The 24,678-nt window shown below is 39.9% G+C and overlaps 1 protein-coding gene across 1 annotated transcript in view; it reads left to right on the top strand.

Moving 5' to 3' along the window:
- The window catches only part of ABCA13 (ATP binding cassette subfamily A member 13), a 514,266-nt gene that overhangs the window by 221,622 nt on the left and 267,966 nt on the right, over nucleotides 1–24,678 (top strand). The window contains exons 34-37 of the mRNA XM_055294536.1: nucleotides 1,244–1,313; nucleotides 3,343–3,474; nucleotides 21,178–21,312; nucleotides 22,396–22,576. Of these exons, the coding sequence (XP_055150511.1) occupies nucleotides 1,244–1,313; nucleotides 3,343–3,474; nucleotides 21,178–21,312; nucleotides 22,396–22,576 (518 nt within the window). The remainder of the gene's footprint in view (nucleotides 1–1,243; nucleotides 1,314–3,342; nucleotides 3,475–21,177; nucleotides 21,313–22,395; nucleotides 22,577–24,678) is intronic.

The raw sequence follows: 24,678 nt of genomic DNA, 5'->3' as shown, positions 1-24,678 counted from the left end.
AGTGGCATCACTGTAAACACTTGCACTGTGCTCAAGACTTTATTCTCTCCAGCAGGTCAAATGGCTTCCTAAAATTGCAGTCTGTTGAGAGATAAGACAGAGTCATTAACAGACACTTTGGGGAGGTGTCAAGGAGACCTAGATTACGGGGCTGCTCAGGGGTATTTAAAGGCCCTTAAAAGTCCTTTAGTCCAGCACAGGATTCATGACGGCCCCAGTGCTTCACTCACTTATTGGGAGCAAAACACCTTCTCTGCTCACTTAGGGCCTAGAGTAAAATATTTCTATGAAAGCCAAGTGATTTGTCTTCAACTTCAGTAAACGATTCAAAGCTCTCTGGTTTCTACTAGCCATATGCACACAACAAAGATATACCTACAGAATGAAAAAGTGGTTATATTCTATCAGTGTTTTATCTATTGATATGTGTTCATTGGTTTTGATTAGCTTATGTTACATTTGTAAAAACCCATAACCAATAATTTCATGTTAGTGTTAATTAGATGTTTTCAGAATAATTAACACAAGTGGGACCATTCAGGGTCCTTCCCCATATACTCCTTATACATAGAAAAAGAGTCATCCATGATCTGACCTAATTTTCAGATGGTGTTATTTTTAATTTTACTTCAGTTATTATATTCATGGGTTCTATGCATATAAAATTTGATTTTCTGTTTACATATTCAAATGCTTTTTAGCAAGTAAAAAATATCTAACTCTGGTACATTGTATTTTTTAATGTAAGATATTTTTTTCAATGGGGTTTCGTTCTAACATAAGACCTCTCCACTGAGATAAAATAACATTTTTCTTCAATACACCTTCTTTCTAGTATAGAATAGTGTATGTATTCCATCAGTCAGCCTGCAGTGTGCTCCAGGGCATTCGCTTAATAATAAAAAAATAGTAAATTGCTCCATTCCATTTTTCACTGTTTTGTGTTACACATTTCTGTGTATGATACATTGGATTTATGATACTTCAAGCATCTCAGTAAAGAGAAATAATTCCTTTTAACATTAAAAACTAGCTTGTTATCATGCTTTTCGGAGTGGGCTGACATTCCACTAAGATTTTCAGATTAAAATATTTAAATGACTGCCTGAAGCGATGGTTGGGCGTCATCAGAATGAAAAGTTGTCATGGCTTCGCTCTTTGAATTAAGTGTTGTGGATTTTCTGCGGTCCCAATCAAACACTAACGTGCAGTTTTTCTCTTCACTCCATCAATCTGTGGGCAGTGCCTTCTCTCCACAACTGCCTTTGGACAAGGAGTATTTTTTATTACATTCCTGGAAGGACAAGAGACAGGTAAGAGCATGCATGTGTAAAAGTGACTCTCAGTGAATCACCTTTTTGGAAATTAATAGTTATATTGCAAGTGATCCAGTAGGAAGTCTTCATTATCAAGTAGAGCATTCAGAATGAGATTTGGATATTTGGTTTCACTGTTGTATACACCTCCCACTATCTGGTAGTACCAGTTTTGAGAACAATCAAGAATAATCATGGCATCCCTTGCTTCAGACACTATCCAGGTCAACCACCCAGCTAATGCTTGGGTCTTCCTTATACCACCCGTTACGTCTGGTCCAGTGAGTGACCTTCTGAACCTTCCAAGAATAGGGTATGCAAATGTGTCCATCTGTTAGATCAGGGGTCCCCAACCCCTGGGCCATGTAGCAGTCCATGGCCTGTTGGGAACTGAGCCTTACAGCAGGAGGTGAGCAGCAGGCAAGGGAGAGAAGCTTCATCTGTATTTACAGCCACTCTCCATTGCTCACGTTATCGCCTGAGCTCCACCTCCTGTCAGGTCAATGAGGGCATTAGATTCTCATAGGAGCCTGAACGTTATGTGAACTGTGCATGCAAAAGATCTAGGTTGCATGTTCCTTATGAGAATTTAATGCCTGATGATCTGTCACTGTCTCACATCACCCCCAGATGGGACTGTCTAGTTGCAGGAAAACAAGCTCAGGGCTCCCACTGATTCTACATTATGGTGAGTTTTATAATTATTTTATTATATATTACAATGTAATAATAATAGGAAAAAATGCACAATAAATATAATGCACTTGAATCATCCTGGAACCATCCTCTATCCCCCGGTCTGTGGAAAAATTATCTTCCATGAAACTGGTCCCTGGTACCAAAAACGTTAGGGACCACTGTGTTAGATGATTGTTGACCTGGGATCTGTCTTCCTGGATCCTCTACCCATGTTTTCTAGTTCCTGTTTTCTAATTATCCCTTTCACATGACCATCATTCACATATTTGTTGGCTCTCATCTTTACTCCTAGATTTACTAGATCGTTCCTGAAGATCAAGATCCAGAAATAGGTCTAATCAGCATAAAATAGAGTGCAATTATCTCATACCAATGCAGCCTAAAATGATTTTCTAAAAATCTATTGCCAGGATTTTTTGCTTATATTGAGAATTTGACAACTAAAATTCTAAACCAGAGCAGACATATATTTCATAGATATTTGTATGGTTTTTTTTTTGGGGGGGGTGTTTTTGTAAACAGAGGTAAAACACATGCTATAAGTAAAATTTGACTCTAGCTATTGTTGTATTAGCCAGTTAATTTGTACTGGTCTTTGAGTTCTTAGAGTTTTTCAATAAGACATATTAAAATGTTCTTTTACAGATGAGTAATCCTGAATGATTTCTTCTAACTAATCTTTAGAATAAATTGAATCAAGATGATAGAAATGAAAAGCAGGCACTGTTAGACCATTTGAATATTTTGGTCTAAATTCCAAGTATACAATGATTAAAATATATATTTTATTGAACGGTAGCCTGGTACCATAGGGAAATTTAGAAGGCGGAATATTTTTCTTAAGTTGTATGTTAATCCAGAAATAAATCACAAACATATTGTAAAAAAAAAAATAATTATTTCCCACCCTAGTTCTTATATATCCTATTTATATATTTTCCAAGAGCACAGAGAGTACACAGTTTAGAATTTGGGTTCTCAAGGAGACTTAAAAAAATTTTTTTGAATGCTTATTTTCCTTATATATAAAGTCCTTTCTACTCAGGTAAATAAAACTAGATATGAGTAAGGTGACCTTTAAAACTTTTTAAAGTATTAGATATTAAAATGTAGTTAACAATCACCCCACCTGATATCATTGAAATAGGTGTAAGATTGCACAAGTTAACATTTCATTGGAAGAGTTATGGCCAGTGATATTGACCTTCTTTTTGTTTTAGTTCTATTCAACTTCACTTGAGCTTCCAAAAGTAATGAACTCATCATGACAAAATCTACCATAAAAGAGCTTGTGCAGTTCTAACTCTGACCTTTTTCTTCCTGCTAGGGATTCAGTGGAATAATATGTACCAGGCTCTGGAACAAGGGGGCATGACATTCGGCTGGGTTTGCTGGATGATTCTTTTTGATTCAAGCGTTTATTTTTTGTGTGGATGGTACTTGAGCAACTTGATTCCTGGTAAGAATTTTACACTTTATAAGATAACAGAATAAATTTTAAAAACAGTTTGAATTAATATGCATAAATATTAGAATAATCACTTATTCTTTAAGGAAGATCCAGAAAGGGAAGTCTTACGATACATTTTAAAAGGAGCTGTACATTTTTGAGAAAAAATGTGACGCTTTTGTTTCCCGAGTGAAAGGTAAAAGGCCATGTGAGGGGTTAGCCAGAATGAAATTGGCACGAAAACTCACCAGGCCCACCAAGCAGCTCTCAAAAAGTGGACTTCAGTCTACACAGAAAATATCCTGGTTTCCCAGATAGAGTGCTTGGGGAGGGCAGGCATGAGGAGTGAGGGTGGGGGTGCTCAGAGTGCCTGGGGCAGAAAGTCACTCCTAGTGGGGGTCTAGGGGCCAAGCGCTCAGCCAGCGGCACGTCGGTGGGTGGCAGGACCTGGGGAGAAGCAGGCAGAGCCTAAAGGCAGCTGGACAGGGTGGGCTGGGAGTGAGGGGCCATGTCCAACCACAGGGCTTTCAGTGTTGTCACGGATATGGGGTTTCCCAAATGTGGCGCCCGTCTTCCCTGGTGTGGCAGGTATGCCCCAGAGGTCTGGAGGACAAGTGTATCAATGGCAAAAAAAAAAAAAAAAAAAAAAAAAAAAAATAAGGCCACTAATGGTAATGGGTTGGTTTTCCTAGCTGTTTTGGGAAGAAAAGAGGCATGCATACCTTTACCTTTTTGGTTCAGGCCCAAAAGAGCACAAATAGCACTTTAAAATTATTTATTTTATTTTTTAGCGATAACACTTTGATGGTGGTGTATTTTCTTGCTGAAATTACTTGCAACTCTGGTTCTATGCTTTTCAAAGCAAATAGTATCTAACTAAATTAAAATTAAAAATTTTAAAAAATGTTTCTAATCTTATGCAAATGAAAATGGAGGTATAGAAGGAAAACAAATGCAGTTCACTCTGTTTGTGAAAACGCATTCCAGACTTGGAGAGCTCATGAATCATTTAGGGATGGGTAAACATAAAAATAATATGGGCCACTGAAAAGATCATTTTACACAAAAGTAGGAATATATGGCCCTCAAGAGGTAGAGAGAGAACATAAATTGGAAATGTGATTTATTTAGGAAAAACTTAGACTGCATTGTCTTGGTACTTTGAATAAAATTTAAGAAAATAAAACAAGAAATAAGATTCTAGGAAATGAGAGATAAAACAAATGAGTTGAGAAGGCCAAGGGTTCAGGGAAATTGGATGAGAAGCAATTGACTATTGAGAAGCAGCAAAAATAACATAAGAAAGTAATGTTACAAAATACATTTGTGATGTCAATTTAAAATACAAAGACCAGCAAAAAAGTCTACTCTCTGCAATGTTGAGATGAAGATAAAATGTGTCCGGGGACCCAGAATGATCTGATTTCTCCCTCAAACATCAGCATCTAAGGCAAGAGGCTCCTAGGGGCAATATTTTTCTACATTATAGTAAAGCGAAGGAACATTGTATTCAGCTGAGACTTTCCCTCTGAATCCCACTGTGGAATTCTTTTTTTTTTTTTTTATTATACTTTAGGTTTTAGGGTACATGTGCACAATGTGCAGGTTTGTTACATATGTATCCATGTGCCATGTTGATTTCCTGCACCCATTAACTCGTCATTTAGCATTAGGTATATTTCCTAATGCTGTCCCTGCCCCATCCCCCCACCCCACAACAGTCCCTGGAGTGTGATGTTCCCCTTCCTGTGTCCATGAGTTCTCATTGTTCAATTCCCACCTATGAGTGAGAACATGCGGTGTTTGGTTTTTTGTCCTTGAGATAGTTTACTGAGAATGATGTTTTCCAGTTTCATCCATGTCCCTACAAAGGACACGAACTCATCATTTTTTATGGCTGCATAGTATTCCATGGTGTATATGTGCCACATTTTCTTAATCCAGTCTATAGTTGTTGGACATTTGGGTTGGTTCCAACTCTTTGCTATTGTGAATAGTGCCGCAATAAACATACGTGTGCATGTGTCTTTATAGCAGCATGATTTATAGTCCTTTGGGTATACACTCAGTAATGGGATGGCTGGGTCAAATGGTATTTCTAGTTCTAGATCCCTGAGGAATCGCCACACTGACTTCCACAATGGTTGAACTAGTTTACAGTCCCACCAACAGTGTAAAAGTGTTCCTATTTCTCCACATCCTCTCCAGCACCTGTTGTTTCCTGCTTTTTTAATGATGGCCATTCTAACTGGTTTGAGATGGTATCTCATTGTGGTTTTGATTTGCATTTCTCTGATGGCAAGTGATGATGAGCATTTCTTCATGTGTTTTTTATCTGCATAAATGTCTCCTTTTGAGAAGTGTCTGTTCATGTCCTTTGCCCACTTTTTATGGGGTTGTTTGTTTTTTTCTTGTAAATTTGTTTGGGTTCATTGTAGATTCTGGATATTAGCCCTTTGTCAGATGAGTAGGTTGCAAAAATTTTCTCCCATTCTGTAGGTTGCCTGTTGACTCTGATGGTAGTTTCTTTTGCTGTGCAGAAGCTCTTTAGTTTAATTAGATCCCATTTGTCAATTTTGGCTTTTGTTCCCATTGCTTTTGGTGTTTTAGACGTGAAGTCCTTGCCCACGCCTATGTCCTGAATGGTATTGCCTAGGTTTTCTTGTAGGATTTTAATGGTTTTAGGTCTAACATTTAAGTCTTTAATCCATCTTGAATTAATTTTTGTATAAGGTGTAAGGAAGGGATCCAGTTTCAGCTTTCTCCATATGGCTAGCCAGTTTTCCCAGCACCATTTATTAAATAGGGAATCCTTTCCCCATTTCTTGTTTTTGTCAGGTTTGTCAAAGATCAGATAGTTGTAGATATGCGGCATCATTTCTGAGGGCTCTGTTCTGTTCCATTGATCTATGTCTCTGTTGTGGTACCAGTACCATGCTGTTTTGGTTACTGTAGCCTTGTAGTATAGTTTGAAGTCAGGTAGCACGACGCCTCCAGCTTTGTTCTTTTGGCTTAGGATTGACTTGGCGATGCGGGCTCTTTTTTGGTTCCATATGAACTTTAAAGTAGTTTTTTCCAATTGTGTGAAGAAAGTCATTGGTAGCTTGATGGGGATGGCATTGAATCTATAAATTACCTTGGGCAGTATGGACATTTTCACGATATTGATTCTTCCAACCCATGAGCATGGAATGTTCTTCCATTTGTTTGTATCCTCTTTTATTTCATTGAGCAGTGGTTTGTAGTTCTCCTTGAAGAGGTCCTTCACATCCCTTGTAACTTGGATTCCTAGGTATTTTATTCTCTTTGAAGCAATTGTGAATGGGAGTTCACTCATGATTGGGCTCTCTGTTTGTCTGTTATTGGTGTACAAGAATGCTTGTGATTTTTGTACATTGATTTTGTATCCTGAGACTTTGCTGAAGCTGCTAATCAGCTTAAGGAGATTTTGGGCTGAGACAATGGGGTTTTCTAGATATACAATCATGTCATCTGCAAACAGGGACAATTTGACTTCCTCTTTTCCTAATTGAATACCCTTTATTTCCTTCTCTTGCCTGATTGCTCTGGCTAGAAGAGCACTATGTTGAATAGGAGTGGTGAGAGAGGGCATCCCTGTCTTGTGCCAGTTTTCAGAGGGAATGCTTCCAGTTTTTGCCCATTCAGTATGATATTGGCTGTGGGTTTGTCATAGATAGCTCTTATTATTTTGAGATACACACCATCAATACCTAATTTATTGAGAGTTTTTAGCATGAAGGGTTGTTGAATTTTGTCAAAGGCCTTTTCTGCATCTATTGAGATAATCATGTGGTCTTTGTCTTTGGTTCTGTGTATATGCTGGATTACATTTATTGATTTGCGTATGTTGAACCAGCCTTGCATCCCAGGGATGAAGCCCACTTGATTATGGTGGATAAGCTTTTTGATGTGCTGCTGGATTTGGTTTGCCAGTATTTTATTGAGGATTTTTGCATCAATGTTCATCAAGGATATTGGTCTGAAATTCTCTTTTTTGGTTATGTCTCTGCCAGGCTTTGGTATCAGGACGATGCTGGCTTCATAAAATGTGTTAGGGAGGATTCCCTCTTTTTCTATCGATTGGAATAGTTTCAGAAGGAATGGTACCAGTTCCTCCTTGTACCTCTGGTAGAATTCAGCTGTGAATCCATCAGGTCCTGGACTCTTTTTGGTTGGTAAGCTATTGATTATTGCCACAATTTCAGAACCTGTTATTGGTCTATTCAGAGATTCAACTTCTTCCTGATTTAGTCTTGGGAGGGTGTATTTGTCGAGGAATTTATCCACTTCTTCTAGATTTTCTAGTTTATTTGCATAGAGGTGTTTGTAGTATTCTCTGATGGTAGATTGTATTTCTGTGGGATCGGTGGTGGTATCCCCTTTTTCATTTTTTATTGCATCTATTTGATTCTTCTCTCTTTTCTTCTTTATTAGTCTTGCTAGCGGTCTATCAATTTTGTTGATCGTTTCAAAAAACCAGCTCCTGGATTCATTAATTTTTTAAAGGGTTTTTTGTGTCTCTATTTCCTTCAGTTCTGCTCTGATTTTAGTTATTTCTAGCCTTCTGCTAGCTTTTGAATGTGTTTGCTCTTGCTTTTCTAGTTCTTTTAATTGTGATGTTAGGGTGTCAATTTTGGATCTTTCCTGCTTTCTCTTGTGGGCATTTAGTGCTATAAATTTCCCTCTACACACTGCTTTGAATATGTCCCAGAGATTCTGGTATGTTGTGTCTTTGTTCTCGTTGGTTTCAAAGAACATCTTTATTTCTGCCTTCATTTCATTATGTACCCAATAGTCATTCAGGAGCAGGTTGTTCAGTTTCCATGTAGTTGAGCGGTTTTGAGTGAGTTTCTTAATCCTGAGTTCTAGTTTGATTGCACTGTGGTCTGAGAGACAGTTTGTTATTATTTCTGTTCTTTTACATTTGCTGAGGAGACCTTTACTTCCAACTATGTGGTCAATTTTGGAATAGATATGGTGTGGTGCTGAAAAACATGTATATTCTGTTGATTTTGGGTGGAGAGTTCTGTAGATGTCTATTAGGTCCACTTGTGTAGAGCTGAGTTCAATTCCTGGATATCCTTGTTAACTTTCTGTCTCGTTCATCTGTCTAATGTTGACAGTGGGGTGTTAAAATCTCCCATTATTATTGTGTGGGAGTTTAAGTCCCTTTGTAGGTCACTCAGGACTTGCTTTATGAATCTGGGTGCTCCTGTGTTGGGTGCATATATATTTAGGATAGTTAGCTCTTCTTGTTGAATTGATCCCTTTACCATTATGTAATGGCCTTCTTTGTCTCTTTTGATCTTTGTTGGTTTAAAGTCTATTTTATCAGAGACTAGGATTGCAACCCCTGTCTTTTTTTGTTTTCCATTTGCTTGATAGATCTTCCTCCATCCCTTTATTTTGAGTCTATGTGTGTCTCTGCACGTGAGATGGGTTTCCTGAATACAGCACACTGATGGGTCCTGACTCCTTATCCAGTTTGCCAGTCTGTGTCTTTTAATTGGAGCATTTAGCCCATTTACATTTAACGTTAATATTGTTATGTGTGAATCTGATCCTGTCATTATGATGTTAGTTGGTTATTTTGCTCGTTAGTTGCTGCAGCTTCTTCCTAGCTTCGATGGTCTTTATAATTTGGCGTGTTTTTGCAGTGGCTGGTACTGGTTGTTCCTTTCCATGTTTAGTGCTTCCTTCAGGAGCTCTGTTAGGGCAGGCCTGGTGGTGACAAAATCACTCAGCGTTTGCTTTTCTGTAAAGTATTTTATTTCTCCTTCACTTATGAAGCTTAGTTTGGCTGGATATGAAATTCTGGGTTGAAAATTCTTTTCTTTAAGAATGTTGAATATTGGCCCCCACTCTCTTCTGGCTTGTAGAGTTTCTGCCGAGAGATCAGCTGTTAGTCTGATGGGCTTCCCTTTGTGGGTAACCTGACCTTTCTCTCTGGCTGCCCTTAACATTTTTTCCTTCATTTCAACTTTGGTGAATCTGACAATTATGTGTCTTGGAGTTGCTCTTCTCGAGGAGTATCTTTGTGGCGTTCTCTGTATTTCCTGAATCTGAATGTTGGCCTGCCTTGCTAGATTGGGGAAGTTCTCCTGGGTAATATCTTGCAGAGTGTTTTCCAACTTGGTTCCATTCTCCCCGTCATTTTCAGGTACACCAATCAGACGTAGGTTTGGTCTTTTCACATAGTCCCAAATTTCTTGGAGGCTTTGTTCATTTCTTTTTATTCTTTTTTCTCTAAACTTCCCTTCTCTCTTCATTTCATTCATTTGATCTTCCATCAGCGATACCCTTTCTTCCAGTTGAACGCATCTGCTACTGAGGCTTCTGCAATCTTCGCGTAGTTCTCGAAACTTGGCTTTCAGCTCCATCAGCTCCTTTAAGCCCTTCTCTCCATTGGTTATTCTAGTTATCCATTCTTCTAATTTTTTTCAAAGTTTTTAACTTCTTTGCTATTGTTTTGAATTTCCTCCTGTAGCTCAGAGTAGTTTGATCATCTGAAGCCTTCTTCTCTCAACTCATCAAAGTCATCCTCCATCCAGCTTTGTTCCATTGCTGGTGAGGAACTGCGTTCCTTTGGAGGAGGAGAGGTGCTCTGCTTTTTAGAGTTTCCAGTTTTTGTGCTCTGTTTTTTCCCCATCTTTGTGATTTTATCTACTTTTGGTCTTTGATGATGGTGATGTACAGATGGGTTTTTGGTGTGGATGTCCTTTCTGTTTGTTAGTTTTCCTTCTACCAGACAGGACCTTCAGCTGCAGGTCTGTTGGAGTTTACTAGAGGTCCACTCCAGACCCTGTTTGGCTGGGTGTCAGCAGCGGTGGCTGCAGAACAGCGGATTTTTGTGAGACCACAAATTCAGCTGTCTGATAGTTCCTCTGGAAGTTTTGTCTCAGAGGAGTACCTGGCCGAATGAGGTGTCAGTCTGTCCCTACTGGGGGGGGTGCCTCCCAGTTAGGCTGCTCAGGGGTGAGGGACCCACTTTAGGAGGCAGTCTGTGGGTTCTCAGATCTCCAGCTGTGTGCTGGGAGAACCACTACTCTCTTCAAAGCTGTCAGTCAGACAGGGACATTTAAGTCTGTGGAGGTTCCTGCTGAGTTTTTGTTTGTCTGTGCCCTGCCCCCAGAGGTGGAGCCTACAGAGGCAGGCAGGCCTCCTTGAGCTGTGGTGGGCTCCACCCAGTTCGAGCTTCCTGGCTGCTTTGTTTATCTAAGCAAGCCTGGGTAATGGTGGGTGCCCCTCCCCCAGCCTTGCTGCCGCCTTGCCGCTTGATCTCAGACTGCGGTGCTAGCAATCAGCGAGACTCCGTGGGCATAGGACCCTCCGAGCCAGGTGCGGGACACAATCTCCTAGTGTGCCGTTTTCCAGGCCTGTTGGAAAAGCGCAGTATTAGGGTGGGACTGACCCGATATTCCAGGTGCCGTCTGTTACCCCTTTCTTTGACTAGGAAAGGGAACTCCCTGACCCCTTGCACTTCCCGAGTGAGGCAATGCCTCGCCCTGCTTCAGCTCATGCACAGTGCGCTTCACCGACTGTCCTGCACCCACTGTTTGGCACTCCCTAGTGAGATGAAACCGGTACCTCAAGCAGAAATGCAGAAATCACTCGTCTTCTGTGTCGCTGGGGCTGGGAGCTGTAGACCGGAGCTGTTCCTATTCGGCCATCTTGGCTCCACCCACCCACTGTGGAATTCTAAATTGAAAAGTTTTAAAAGAGACTGAGCCTTGAGGTGGATGTCTGATGTGCAGAGGGCTCACTGTCTAGGTCATATCTGAAGGGAAGAAAAGGGAACTGGGAGTACACTCATAGAGGAAGGTTAACTGAACTCAGAAAAGCTAAGTGATGGTGAGAATGTCCCCACCAGTGGGACAGTATTGAGTCATTCCTTAGCCTGTGGGTCAGGGGATGTTTGGCTAAGCTGGTGGCCTTTTTTTTTTTTTGAGACGGAGTCTCGCTCTGTCGCCCAGGCTGGAGTGCAGTGGCGCAGTCTCGGCTCACTGCAAGCTCCGCCTCCCAGGTTCATGCCATTCTCCTGCCTCAGCCTCTCCGAGTAGCTGGGACTACAGGCGCCCGCCACCACGCCCGGCTAATTTTTTGTATTTTTAGTAGAGACGGGGTTTCACCGTGGTCTGGATCTCCTGACCTCGTGATCCGCCCGCCTCGGCCTCCCAAAGTGCTGGGATTACAAGCGTGAGCCACCGCGCCCGGCCGCTGGTGGCTTTTAAGAAGAAATTCTTTCTAAAAGTTCAGTGAGGTCAACTTGAGGCTCAGAGGAAGTTAAAAAAAACTGTTTTCCTCAGGGGACCAGGAGATTCAAATGCTAGATTTGGTAATCTTTTGGAAGTACCTTGGCCATCTGAACCATGCCACATTTGGAACTTACGTATATTCAGCTGGGGAAACCATGATCTCCTGTTCCTTCTTTCATCTCCTCCCGTCCTTCCATTCCTTCAGACTCCTAATTCCCTGCCCTCCCATTAGGTGAAGGTTAAACAAACAATCCACCGTCTTCATACACTCACACTGCAATCCTGCAGTCTCACAATATGGCTCATGATTAACATCTACCCAATATGTTAAACTTGAGCTACTTCAGAATCAGCTCTTACCCTGCCACATCCAACTGGAGAAAAAAATCTGCTGATTTTACTTTGCAAGTCTCCCTTAAGTTCACTCGGATGTACCTTTTCTAGGGAATGTCTCCATGTTTTCATCAGGCCTTACAAAGTGTTCTGTGACCTCTAATGAGTTATGAGTCCCAGCTGCATTGGATCCTACACCCTGCAAAGGGAAGCAAATGCACGAGGACCTCAATCCACCTTTGAATGGCAGACACTCATTTCAACATTTTATTTAGTGAATTTAGGGTGGGGGTTTTATATTTTCTCTTTGTGATTGTAACACTAATTTTAGCTACCAGCTAGTTAGGAAAAAAGATCAGAGTCTATTACAGAATTTAAAAAAATCAAAGCTCGAACATATTTATAACACATATTTAAAAATACAAAGGCATAGAGCTGAATAAATATGTCAATAAACATTTTTGAAGTTATCACAAAATTCAGATTCTTTTATTTCAAAAGCTAAAAATAAGAGTTGGCAATTTACATATTCTTAAATTGCACGAAGTATTTATTTTCCACTTTGACAAAGTCTGCCAATAATAACAAAGAATATAATTGCCAGACACTATTGATGGGCTTTCAGATCCATAAAGAGGATTATAATTTCTAGGAGCTCTCAGACCCAATATCTTCTTTTTAAGAGAAATGTTTTATATTACCTCCTTTACTCTCTTGAAATGAAACTTATAATGAAAACTACCTGCATATGAGTCTTAAAATTAATTTAAAAATTTTAGTATAAAAGAGAAATAGAAACTAATTTATAATAAGATAACATGTACATTCTCAGTGCTCAGGCATGAATTCATTGGAACACAGAATGAAATATTCAGTTGCTTACACTTACGTGGAATAAATTCGGATTTAAAAGAAGGAGAATGGTCAGAAGCCATTTGGCACTAAAAGGAAAGAAAATGCATAAGTAAAGAGAAATGTAGACACTAGAAGTAAAGCTAATATTAAGTAGTACTAGATCAGACTTACTGGTATATGATTAAAAAGATGAAAATAACTTCAACTGAAGTAGGAAAAATGTGGGAAGAAATATTATACATGAATGAGGTGAATAAAAGAATGATATTTTTGTAAATGACCTGGGTCTTACTTAAAAGTAACCAGGAAATTCCCTATGTTAACACATGGGGCAGGTAATGACAAAACGTAGCAGAAGATCCATTTCCTGTCTTATAATTCTATCTCATTTCAGTTTCTCCATTCAGCCTCCAGTCTCTAAAGATTTTGGAGATCTATTCTTCAGTAGTGACAGGAAATAGAGGACTGATTGGACAAAGGAATAATATTAATAATATAAGAAGGTTTTATAGAGAAGCCAAGGGGTGAATATCTGGGAACAACATCAAAATAAGATTGAAAACTAATAGGGAGCCTCATGTTAATCATCTCAATGTGTAATTTTTACCAAATGGTCTTATTGTGCTATACAGTTTAAAAATATATGTATAGAATGACAATGTAACATAGTTACTAACCCTTATTAATACAATTGAGTGCATTTTCTGAATTTCTACCCATTCAAAAATATCTGAGTCTTAAGTTTGTTAAAATCAATCTTCATATCTTTTGTCATGTATTTGCATATAATGGGGCAGAATGAAGATTGATACAGCCATACTGCATTGCAAACTCAAAAGCAGTGAGTGACATCACTACTGATGGCATGGTTTTCCAAAACAATGGACAATTTCTGCTTTAAACAATAATATTCCACTGGTTTACACAGTGGTTGGATTTCTGAAAAATTTAGTGTGTACTGAAACCGCACAGAAACTTTGAGTTTATATGTCCTAGGCTCAATAACCATGCAACACTTTGCATTTGCATGGCTGTGTGTGATCAGGCTAACAGAAGGCAAGTCAAGGACATTTCTTTGTTGCACTTTGTAGGGCATCAACTAACCCAGGCATCTGCACACTAAAGGCAATTGTACCATCCCCATTGTATTAATCATACTTTTTTATTTTCTTTATTTCTGAGGCTTTGACTGGGGTCGAAGGAGCGCAGTTACTGACCCTAGAGGGACTGTTCCTTCCAGGGATAGCCAGTTCCTAGCCATAGTAAAGGACTCATGTATGGATGTGCCTTTCACAAGCAAACAACCAATCCAGAGCCCACACCCTCTACCACCTGCTCTACGGGGCGCTCACACTCTGTCCACCTGGCCTGATCAGCCCAGGGCAAGGTACCAGCCAACTAGGGACAGAGTCTCTCCCCAAGAGCCTGATGAAATTATTCACAGTAGTTAATTAGAAACGTACTTGCCCTTCCTCACATGTTCCTTCCCTTGAAAACCACAGTAAAGGCTCTTGTTCACATTCCCACAGCCCCCCTCCCTACTTCCCCTGTCTCCTGACTGACACTGGTGCTTCCCTTTGTGACCCTGTGTGGTGCGTCATGCCTCCTTCTCTTGGGGTCTAACAAAGTGTAGTTTCAATGACAGTTATTTCCTGATTTGTTGGCATCATCATACTTGAGTAATAATAAAATCTACATTTTAAAACACTGTTCCAAAGTCTCCTGTGGGTAGGAGGGTGTCTTCAGATGGGAGGTAGGAGGCAGGTGAGAAATTTCTCTCTTTTGCTCTCTGTCACACACACACACACACACACACACACACACATGCACACACACACCCCATACCTCAAACGAATGCTTTTCTCTCCATTTTCTTTCCTTGTTATGAAGTGACCCTGTGAGTATGACCCCAGCATTTCTCAGCCCCGCTGTCTGACTGGGAGACTCTGTAGATCCAGCATCAGATCATTTCCTGGCCTGCGGTGCTCAGGGTCAACTGCAGGTCTCCATGCTTGAGTCAAGAGCTCACAAGCAAACATCTGGTCCTCTCAAAGAGTTTTCGTTGCATAAACTCTTTTTATATGCTTCCAATTAAATTTGATTCTGCTCGATCTGTCTAATTTCATTGACTTCTTTTTTTATCACTGTCAGTTTTGGGGGGCAATGCTGATTAGTTTCCTGGCCTGCATAAGCCAGCAGGCAGTTCCCTTTGAGGAGAAAAGCTCCGTGTAAATGGAGGGCCTTTGCACATATTAATGTGCCCAATTACATCTGGTAATGTGAGCAGGTTGTATGTGCTTCTAGAGTGTGCACATAAAACAAATTTGGATTTATAAGCAAAAGCCGATTGCAGAGGCAAGCCAAAGAGCTGAGCGGCTTCCATGCCAGCTTGCATTTGGCAGCTCCCTGCTTTAGTTAGATTAGTAGATTAATTAGGAGGTTTTAAAAGTCCAGACAGATTATGGCTGAGATGGTTTAATTAGCAAAGCAACGCTTAATATTCAATTTATTTCTAATTTATTTTTTCCTAACTCTGGAATGTCTTTCACGTTTGTTTCTACTTCCCGTCCCTGAAGCCATTACCTTAGTTCAGGCCTCACTGTGCCTGATCTGGACTTACAGCGAGTTACAATGCCCTTGTAACTCCTTCCCACTCCTCTAGGTATCCCCGACCCCAGCACCTCACTTCTGCATCCTACCTCCATGTTGACACAAAGTTATCTTTCTTAAAAATAGACCAAATGGACCATGTCCCTCCCCTGCATGACAATCTTCCCCAACTCCAAAATGTCTAGAGAATAAATAATATCCTCAGTGGCTCCCAGGCCACCCGAACCTGCTCTGCTGCAGATTCACACCCCTCTCTCTATTCCCGTTGTGCTGATGGGGAGTTGGGGGGCAGTCTCCAATGTGCCCAGCACACCCACACAGGGTAGGCAGATAAAATACAAGGCACCCAGGTGAATTCAAATTTCAGATAAATTACAAATAATTTGGGGGACATATTCATATTAAAACATTAATTGTTGTTTGTCTGAATTTCAAAATTAATTGGACATCCTGTGTTTGTATTTTCTGAATCTAGCATCCCTCCCAGCATCCCTTTCTTTTCATTCTCACTCCTTTTTCTTGGGTTGAAGGGCCTGCTTTTGTTTTGCATAGGTGGAAACCTATGATGACAGTATCATCTTGTATTTTTCTCTCATTGATTTTATTTTTTGGTCATCTGTACTAGAATGAAGGTCATAAGAAGGTACAGTCTCTGCCTGATTCATTGGCGTGTCCCTCGTACCACTAGAGGGTGTGATTAGTTGATTTCTGTTTGATGACTGACATCTCCCTGGAACAGGAAGGTATAAACCGGAGAACAGAAGGGCAAGGGATACGATGTTCCAGATCTAGGTGACTTCTGCCCTGCTCCTTTGTCACTGTGCTGAGGCCTCACCTGTCCTGCTCATTCTTGGGCTGACAGCTGGAACTGTGAGCCCTGGGAGATGAGCCAGCATCTCTCCTCCTACCTCTGTACAAAATGCTTAGTTATTCATTTCTCAGCCAAGCATCTCCCACAGTAAATCAGGGCTGCAGGAAGGTGTCATTTCCGAAAGACTCAAGTGAGAAAACAAGGATACAACTAATAAAGAGTAATGTCTTAGCTCCATTGCAAGAAACTGGTGACTCTTGACGTTGTTGCAGTTGTGTATGTGTGCACGCTTCTGTGTGTGTACATGTACATGTGTGCATGTGCTGCATGAATATGTGCATGTGTACGGTGTACTCATGTGTGTGAATGCCTGTGTGTGCGCATCTGTATGTGGGTATACGTATGTGTGTGCACACACACATGTATGGTGATCCTCACTTTGAGTCCTGGCCCTGAGTTTGAAATCATATTTATCTTCGTACAACTTCCACTTATATCGAAGTGAAGCAGAGCTGAGGCTTGCTTCAGGATTTCCTTGCATACACTCAAAATGCGAAGGTGTTCAATGACTTCATTTGGAACAGGCAAATTGTGCCTTATTTCACCTTTAGAATGTGCATGTATGAAATATTCTTTTCTCCCCTATGGTTCTGAAAAATTGAGCTATAATACATCAGATGGATATGTGTTTATTGTCAAATGTTTGAAAAGTTTATAGAGAAGCAGGAAAAATATTTGAGGAAGCAGGAGAAAATTCAATTATCTCCACTATCGCTAACCAGAACTAACATTTCTCAGGCTTTTTCCAGACAGTTTTCTGCACCTAGTTGGGTTCACACTGTATATGTAAATTTCCCTCTGTTTTAAAAAAATATTTTTATCATAAGCATTTATCCACATCTTTGAAAGTACTGTTAATGGCTGCTCAACATTTCATTAAATGAAAGTAATAACTTCCTGCACCTTTCTCCTACTTTGCAAGTTTAAATAATTTCTGCTTTGTCCCCACTATAAGTAATGCTACAGTGAGTATATTTATGTTCAGATGTATGTCCCCACTTTGTCATTGTGTCATCTAGAATCCTAGAATTTTAATTGCTGATTCAAATCTATAAACACTCGAAGGCATCCGGATCCCATTGCCTACTATCCTTGCTAAGGGTGGTGCCCACTTAAGCTGCGACTGAGTGTGGTTGCCTGAGAGGCCTCTGAGCCCAAGACCTGCAGCTTTGTGAGAATAATCTTCCTGATGTATTTGCTTGCTTTCTATCTCCTTTGATTTCCACACACTCATTGTTCATGTATGTGTCAACAGGGGTTTTTTGTGTAATTGGTACCAGAAGAAACTGTGCTTCTTTCTTGTTGTAAAAGGCAACCCAAAGCATCCTCATGACTGCACTTGCATATTCAGACAGGTAGGAGCTGCTAGAGGAGAGGCTAACCAGTGTGTAGCTTCTGGAGCCATCAGCTGTGTGTCATTGGGCAAGCCTTGCTGTTCCTCCTTTCTTATTGGGAAGGTAGAGGTGATAATTATACCTGACATGTTGGTGGTCACAGGACTGTGTGAATTAATACAACCAGATACCCTGGACAGTGCCTGGAACACAGTGAGTGGAATGCTGGCTGTGATATGACCTGATTTTCCAGCTGCTACTCCTCATCCTTTTCCTACAGAGGGATGGTTATTGCTTTGCAAGGTTCTTGGAGGACACCTGCCTGCATTAATTTTCTCAGCCTGCTATAACAAAGTACCACAAACTGGGTGGCTCAAACAACAGGAATGTATTGTCTCACAATCCTGGAGGCTAAAAGTCTGAGATCAAGCTGTAGGCCTGTGTATGTGGGTATATATATGGGCTGGTTTCTCCCAAGGCCACTCTCCTTGGCTTGCAGATGGCATCGTCTCCTTGTGTCATTCCTGTGTATCTGTGTCCAAATTTTCTTTTATGAGGACACAACTCACATTGGATTAGTCTTCGCCCTTGTGACTTCATTTTGCCTTCATTACCTCTTTGAAGACCGTGTCTCCAAATACAGTCACATTTTGAAGTACAGGGGGTTACAACTTCAACATATGAAACCTGTGGAGACACAACTCAGCCCACAAAGAAAAGTCAGTGCTATTCCTCACAGCAGCTAAACAGCTTCCCTTCACTTTATGTATTTATTTTTTTGTAACTTTTAAGTGCAGGGGTACATGTGCAGGTTTGTTACATAGGTAAATGTGTGTCATGGGGGTTTGTTGTACAGATTATTTTGTCACCCACATATTAAGCCTAGTACCCATCAGTTATTTTTTCTGATCTTCTCCCTTCTCTCACCCTTCACCCTCCAAAAGGCCCCAGTGCATGTTGTTCCCCCTCATGTGTTCTCATCATTCAGCTCCCACTTATAAGTGAGAACCTGCAGTATTTGGTTTTCTGTTCCTTTGCTAAAGATGTTAGTTTGCTAAGGATAATGGCCTCCAGCTTCATCCATGTCCCTGCAAAGGACATGATCTCATTCCTTTTTATGGCTGCATAGTAGTAGTCCATGGTGTATATGTACCGCATTTCCTTTATCCAGTCTATTATTAATGGCCATTTAGGTTGATTCCATGTCTTTGCTATTATGAATACTGCCACAAAGAACATACGTGTGCATGTGTCTTTATAATAAAATGATATATATTCCTTTGGGTATATACTCAATAATGGGATTACTGGGTCAAATTGTATTTCTATCTTTAGGTCTTTGAGGAACCACCACCTGTCTTCCACAATAGTTGAACTAATTTACACTCCCACCAACAGTGTATAAGCATTCCTTTTTATTCACAACCTCACCAGCATCTGTTATTTTTTGACCTTTTAATAATAGACATTCTGACTGATGTGAGATGGTATCTTACTGTGGTTTTGATTTGCATTTCTCTAATGATCATTGATGTTGAGGTTTTTCCATATGATTGTTGGCCCCATGTATGTCTTCTTTTGAGAAGTGTCTCTTTATGTCCCTTGCCCACTTTCTAATGGAGTGTTTGTTTTTTGCTTAATTTATTTAAGTTCCTTATAGATGCTGGATATTAGACCTTTGTCAGATGCATAGTTAAGCATTCCTATACAGCAACAACAGTCAAGCCCAGAGTTAAATCAGTAACAAACTTCCATTCACAATTGCCATACACACACAAAATACCTAGGAATACAGCTAACAAGGTGAAAGATCTCTACAAGGAGAACTACAAACCACTGCTCAAAGAAATCAGAGATGACAAGAACAAATGGAAAACATTTCATGCTCATGGACAGGAAGAATCAATATCATTAAAACGGCCACACTGCCCAAAGCAGTTTGTAGATTCAATGCTATTCTCATTAAACTACCATTGATATTCTTCACAGAACTAGAAAAAAATGTTTTAAAATTCACATGGAACTAAAAAGGAGCCTGAATAGCCAAGACAATCCTGAGCGAAAAGAACAAAGCTGGAGACATCATACTACCTGACTTCAAACTGTACTACAGGGCTACAGTAACCATAACAGCATGGTTCTGATACAAGAACAGACACATAGACTAACAGAACAGAATAGAGCACCCAGAAATAAGAATGCACACCAACAACTATGTGATCTTCACAAACCTAAAAAAACAAGCAATGGGGAAAGGATTTTCTATTTAATAAATGGTGTGGGGATAACTGGCTAGACATATGCAGAAAATTGAAACTGAACCCCTTCCTTATTACCATATACAAAAATTAATTCAAGATGGATTAAAGACTTAAATGTAAAACCCAAAACTATAAAAACCCTGGAAGACAACCTAGTCAATACCATTCAGGACATAGTCACGGACAAAGATTTCATGATGAAGATGCCAAAAGCAATTGCAACAAAAGCAAAAATTGACAAATGGGATCTAACTAAACTGAAGAGCTTCTGCACAGCAAAAGAAACTATCAACAGAGTAAACAGACATGTCTCCCATTCCGTAGAATGGGAGGAAAATTTTGCAAACCTTCCCTTTACTTTCAAAAGGTAATGGATACATGTGCTCTCCTTTAAGTGCGTGAACATCTCTTTCTATTTTTTGATTAGAATGTGCGAGGGCTTGCATATCTCTCTTCTGCTTGATGATCAAAGTGCTATAATAGTCTTTATATCAGCCTTTATAATTCTAATGAGTTGTAGAATTTAGGCCTTTAGGTAAGTTGCATTCATCAAACTTAAACTAGAATGGATGTGTTAAAAGAAAATTGGGAAATGTTAATAATGAAATCCCTTTTCATTTCAACATGTAATGAGGGCAAAGTGACTGTTAAATGGGCTGAAATGAATTTGGAGAATACTTTTGAAGAATGGCAATATGTTTCATATGGAAATGTTAGCATTATGAATTATTCTTCTTTGTAGAAGTTTTAATTGATTAATCCTCTCCTACACTTACCTCATGCTCTTCCTCTTGTCTAGGAATCCATGCAAACATCAGATGAAGAACAATCACAAAATAGAAGGGCAGTGTGGGGCAGGGTGGGACTTTACTCTGGGAATATTCAGCAATTATCCAAAAAGCATTTATTGAACCCCTACTCTAAAGATGTCTTGGGGGAAGTGGCTGAGAGGGGGTTTTAGCACATGGCTGTGGATCAGGCCGAGAAGGGAGAGTTAGGGCTCCACTGCAAAGCTAATAGCTGTGCCCTGGGATGTCACTTTTTTGTATATGGGACATATATTAAAAATATTAACATGGGATGACATTTTATATTAATTACTTAAGATATTCTAATGTAGTACCTTCACCTAAATAAAAAATTAAACTAATTTTAATTGTTTCATTTTTTAGGAACATTTGGTCTACGGAAACCATGGTATTTCCCCTTTACTGCCTCATATTGGAAGAGTGTGGGTTTCTTGGTGGAGAAAAGGCAATACTCTCTAAGTTCTAGTCTGTTCTTCAATGAGAACTTTGACAGTAAAGGTTTGTAAGGAGTAGAATTATTAGATGCATGTATTTTTCCTCTGAGCCATTTTGATTTTTTTGTTTGTTAGTTTTTCTGGTCCAGCCTTTGCAAATGTATGCTGATTCCTAGAGAGACTTACATTTAGGCTGTCATGGGCTGGGAAACAGCTGCAAGGCCAGGATGCGAGGCAGTATGCCCTGACAGTGTTTGTTCTGTGAAACCCAGGAACCCCAGGGAGTTCCCATTATTTATTATTTAGCATCCTCCCCTCTATGCATTATGTGCATTTGTGTGTATACTACAATTTAGTAAAATTGAAGCATTAGTCCCAAAATGAATATGTGTAAGAAATAAAAGCAAAGATGGGCAGCTACCCTGTGTAAAGCATTTAAAAAATTTTAAGTGTTCTCACCCATGCTGGTTTATTCAGTATTTCTGTGTGAGGGAGAATATCACTGTCCCTTACAAATAGGGATTGTGGTTCTCAGGAGATAGGGGCAGGACTGTCCCTGTGCCTCTGCACTCCAGAGTCGTGGCCTGTTCCTGCAGGTGCAGGCACCGGGCACCTCTGCAAAAGGATGAATTCATAGGCCATCTCCATGGAAACAGAGATGCATCACTCAGAGATAAACAAGGTCCCATCATGATGGGTTTAGATTACAAGTCAACATTGTAATCTAAACAATCTAAATATTTTTTTGAATTATGAATCTTTTAGAAAATGTGGAACACATCAACAAGCATCTATCCACTCTCACGTCCTCAGGAGACTATTTCTCATGAACCTTTTATATGTAACTAATCTGCCTGTTGTTTTTTTCTCTACTTAAAAATACATGTGTGTGTTTTTATTTTTTTTTTTATTTTTTACAAAATGGTTATCATAAGGGTTCAAAACTTTGTAATCAGTGATATCACTTAATGTTTGCCATTATATAGTCTGCTTCTTGTTCTTGCTAAAGAAAGATTTTTGAGTGATTTGTATGCTTCACAGAGCTGGAATTCAATTTCAAAGCAGAACACTGCATTAATAAATATGAGCATTAGTTTTAGGGCTTTTGAAGTCTTTTCACAATGAATTTTCATCTCTCTCATCACAGGGTCATCACTGCAAAACAGGGAAGGAGAGCTTGAAGGAAGTGCCCCGGGAGTCACCCTGGTGTCTGTGAGCAAGGAATATGAGGGCCACAAGGCTGTGGTCCAAGACCTCAGCCTGACCTTCTACAGAGACCAAATCACCGCCCTGCTGGGGACAAATGGTGCCGGGAAAACCACTATCATGTGGGTCCCATTTTACCCTTATCAAACATTGGGCATTTGATTCTTAAAACTTCAGTTTACCTGTGAGACAGAAGGTTTGATTTCTTTTCCTTTTTTTAAAAATTTTGAGTCTCAGTACAGAGTTTAGAGACACAGATGAAAGGCAGAGCCCCTCATGAGTGCCCGTGTGAGAGAGGCCCTATGTCCTCAACTGCACAGGTGCACTGTAGGCCTGGGGCCCAGTCAAAGGGGTAGTGGTGGATAGCTTTTTAAAAGCCTTAATTCTTGTATTTTCTACAAATAATTTACCGTGTTGTACTTTAGTCTTTGAAAGTCCTTTGGCACTTTCAGCGTTTGTCCTACTAAGTATCATCTTGCTTGCATATCTGTAGGAAGAGGAATATCACAGTGGTATTTGCAAATTTTTTAAATACCTGATTATTTTTCTTTTCCATGTTCTGGTTCTTGTGTAGGTCTTTTCTCATTAAGGGTGGATGTTTGGTTTAGGATTCAATGGCTCTAGATTTGATTAAAGAATCATATCATGTGCTCCCAGAGAAACAAGGAATTCAAACATTCACAGCCTTGGGCTGGCTGTAGAAGTGGAGGTTTAAGGTTAAACTACTAAAATTATGAAATATCTCTTTTGAACAAATCACTTTCTCTTTTGTTCTTTTTCTCACTAAATATGTAGCATTAAAGTGTGATTAATTAAAACCATGAAGAGGGCTTTGCCTCAAACTTAATAAGAAAGGTAGAGCAATAACACATGAAACTTCAGAAATCTCACACTGAAAAAATAGAAAGAATATGGACAGTTTTTATTTGTTCCTTGGATACAGAAATGGACCTGGAAATGAGTGTGAGTGTTTTTTTAGTGTTTGAAAATTGGGAAACCACAAGTTGCACAAATAATGACTCAGCCAGCCAGTTCCTCTCACCCTGCTTTTACTAAGACACATTTCTTACAAGGAAAACCTGGGCTGCTTGTTTAGCAGAATGATGAGAATTACATTGGGGATTTCTCAAAGATTTAAGGTTCAATGTTTGTGTTGCTTTTAGTGTACATTTGTAATACATTTTGAGTCATCCTAAGTGGTTGCCTCCACCTGGCAATTCTTAGATGAAAGGCTGAGAGGTCAGTCAAAGACGGGGGGTCTTTACTATTTAAAACAACAATCTTTGAGACTTCTAGGGAATGTGTATAAACTATTTTATAGTATCCCCCAGATAGGTTTGAAAATAATATAGCAAAGAGTTTTAAGTTCACTGAGGTTTAATTTTTGTGCAGTAAACAGTATCTGTTGATGTGTACAGTTTGATGAGTTTTGACACATTTGGTTAGTGCCGGAACAAGCACCACAAATACAGAACCTTTCTATGCCGCTCCAAGGTTTCCTGTGCTCTCCTTTGACCCTGGCCTTCATGTGATCACTGATCTGCTCTTTGTCACTAAAAAATAGGTTACTTATTCTAGAATTTCTTGTAAATGGGATCATGTCTGTCTTCTTGTACTTAGCAGACTGTTTTGGGGACCCAGGCATGGTGGTGGTGGGCCAGCAGCCTGCTCCTTGGGACAGCAGAGTGGTATCCACCATATGGAGGCAACCCAGTTTCTTTACGTTTTCATCCATGGGTTGCAATTGAGGTTGTTTCCCTTTGTCAGTGATTGCGAACACAGCTGCTGTGAACATTTGTGCGTACAGCTTTGTGTTGCCACACATTTAATTTCTCATGTGTAAATACTAAAGAGTGGATTTGCTAGGTCCTGTGGTAGGGGCATGTTTAACTTTTCAGAAATAAGAAACCAATTTAAAACTTAAATAAGAAACTTCCTGAAACAAGGAAGCAGAACTAGGCAAATCCGAGGCTTCTGTTGGTCAAGTCGGTCATGTGAGCTTGTGGTGGCAGGCCGCTTGAGTTCTTGTGGCTTTAACACACGCAGACTATCCCGGGAGCAGCAGAAGGAAGACTGGCTCCAGGGTTGGGGCCTAGCTTTGTATCTCTGTTTTGCTTATATTTAATGATGAGGATTTAAGAATATATGTCATTTCTTTAGCATGTTTCCTCATCTGTAAAAAGTTGAATGTCGTCATCTTAAAGTCTCATACAACTATAATTCT

This window comes from Symphalangus syndactylus, chromosome 9 (assembly GCF_028878055.3).
Source record: "Symphalangus syndactylus isolate Jambi chromosome 9, NHGRI_mSymSyn1-v2.1_pri, whole genome shotgun sequence".
Classification (NCBI taxonomy): domain Eukaryota; kingdom Metazoa; phylum Chordata; class Mammalia; order Primates; family Hylobatidae; genus Symphalangus; species Symphalangus syndactylus.
Note: the sequence above shows the minus strand (reverse complement) of the source record. Positions and strands in the feature narration are given on the sequence as shown.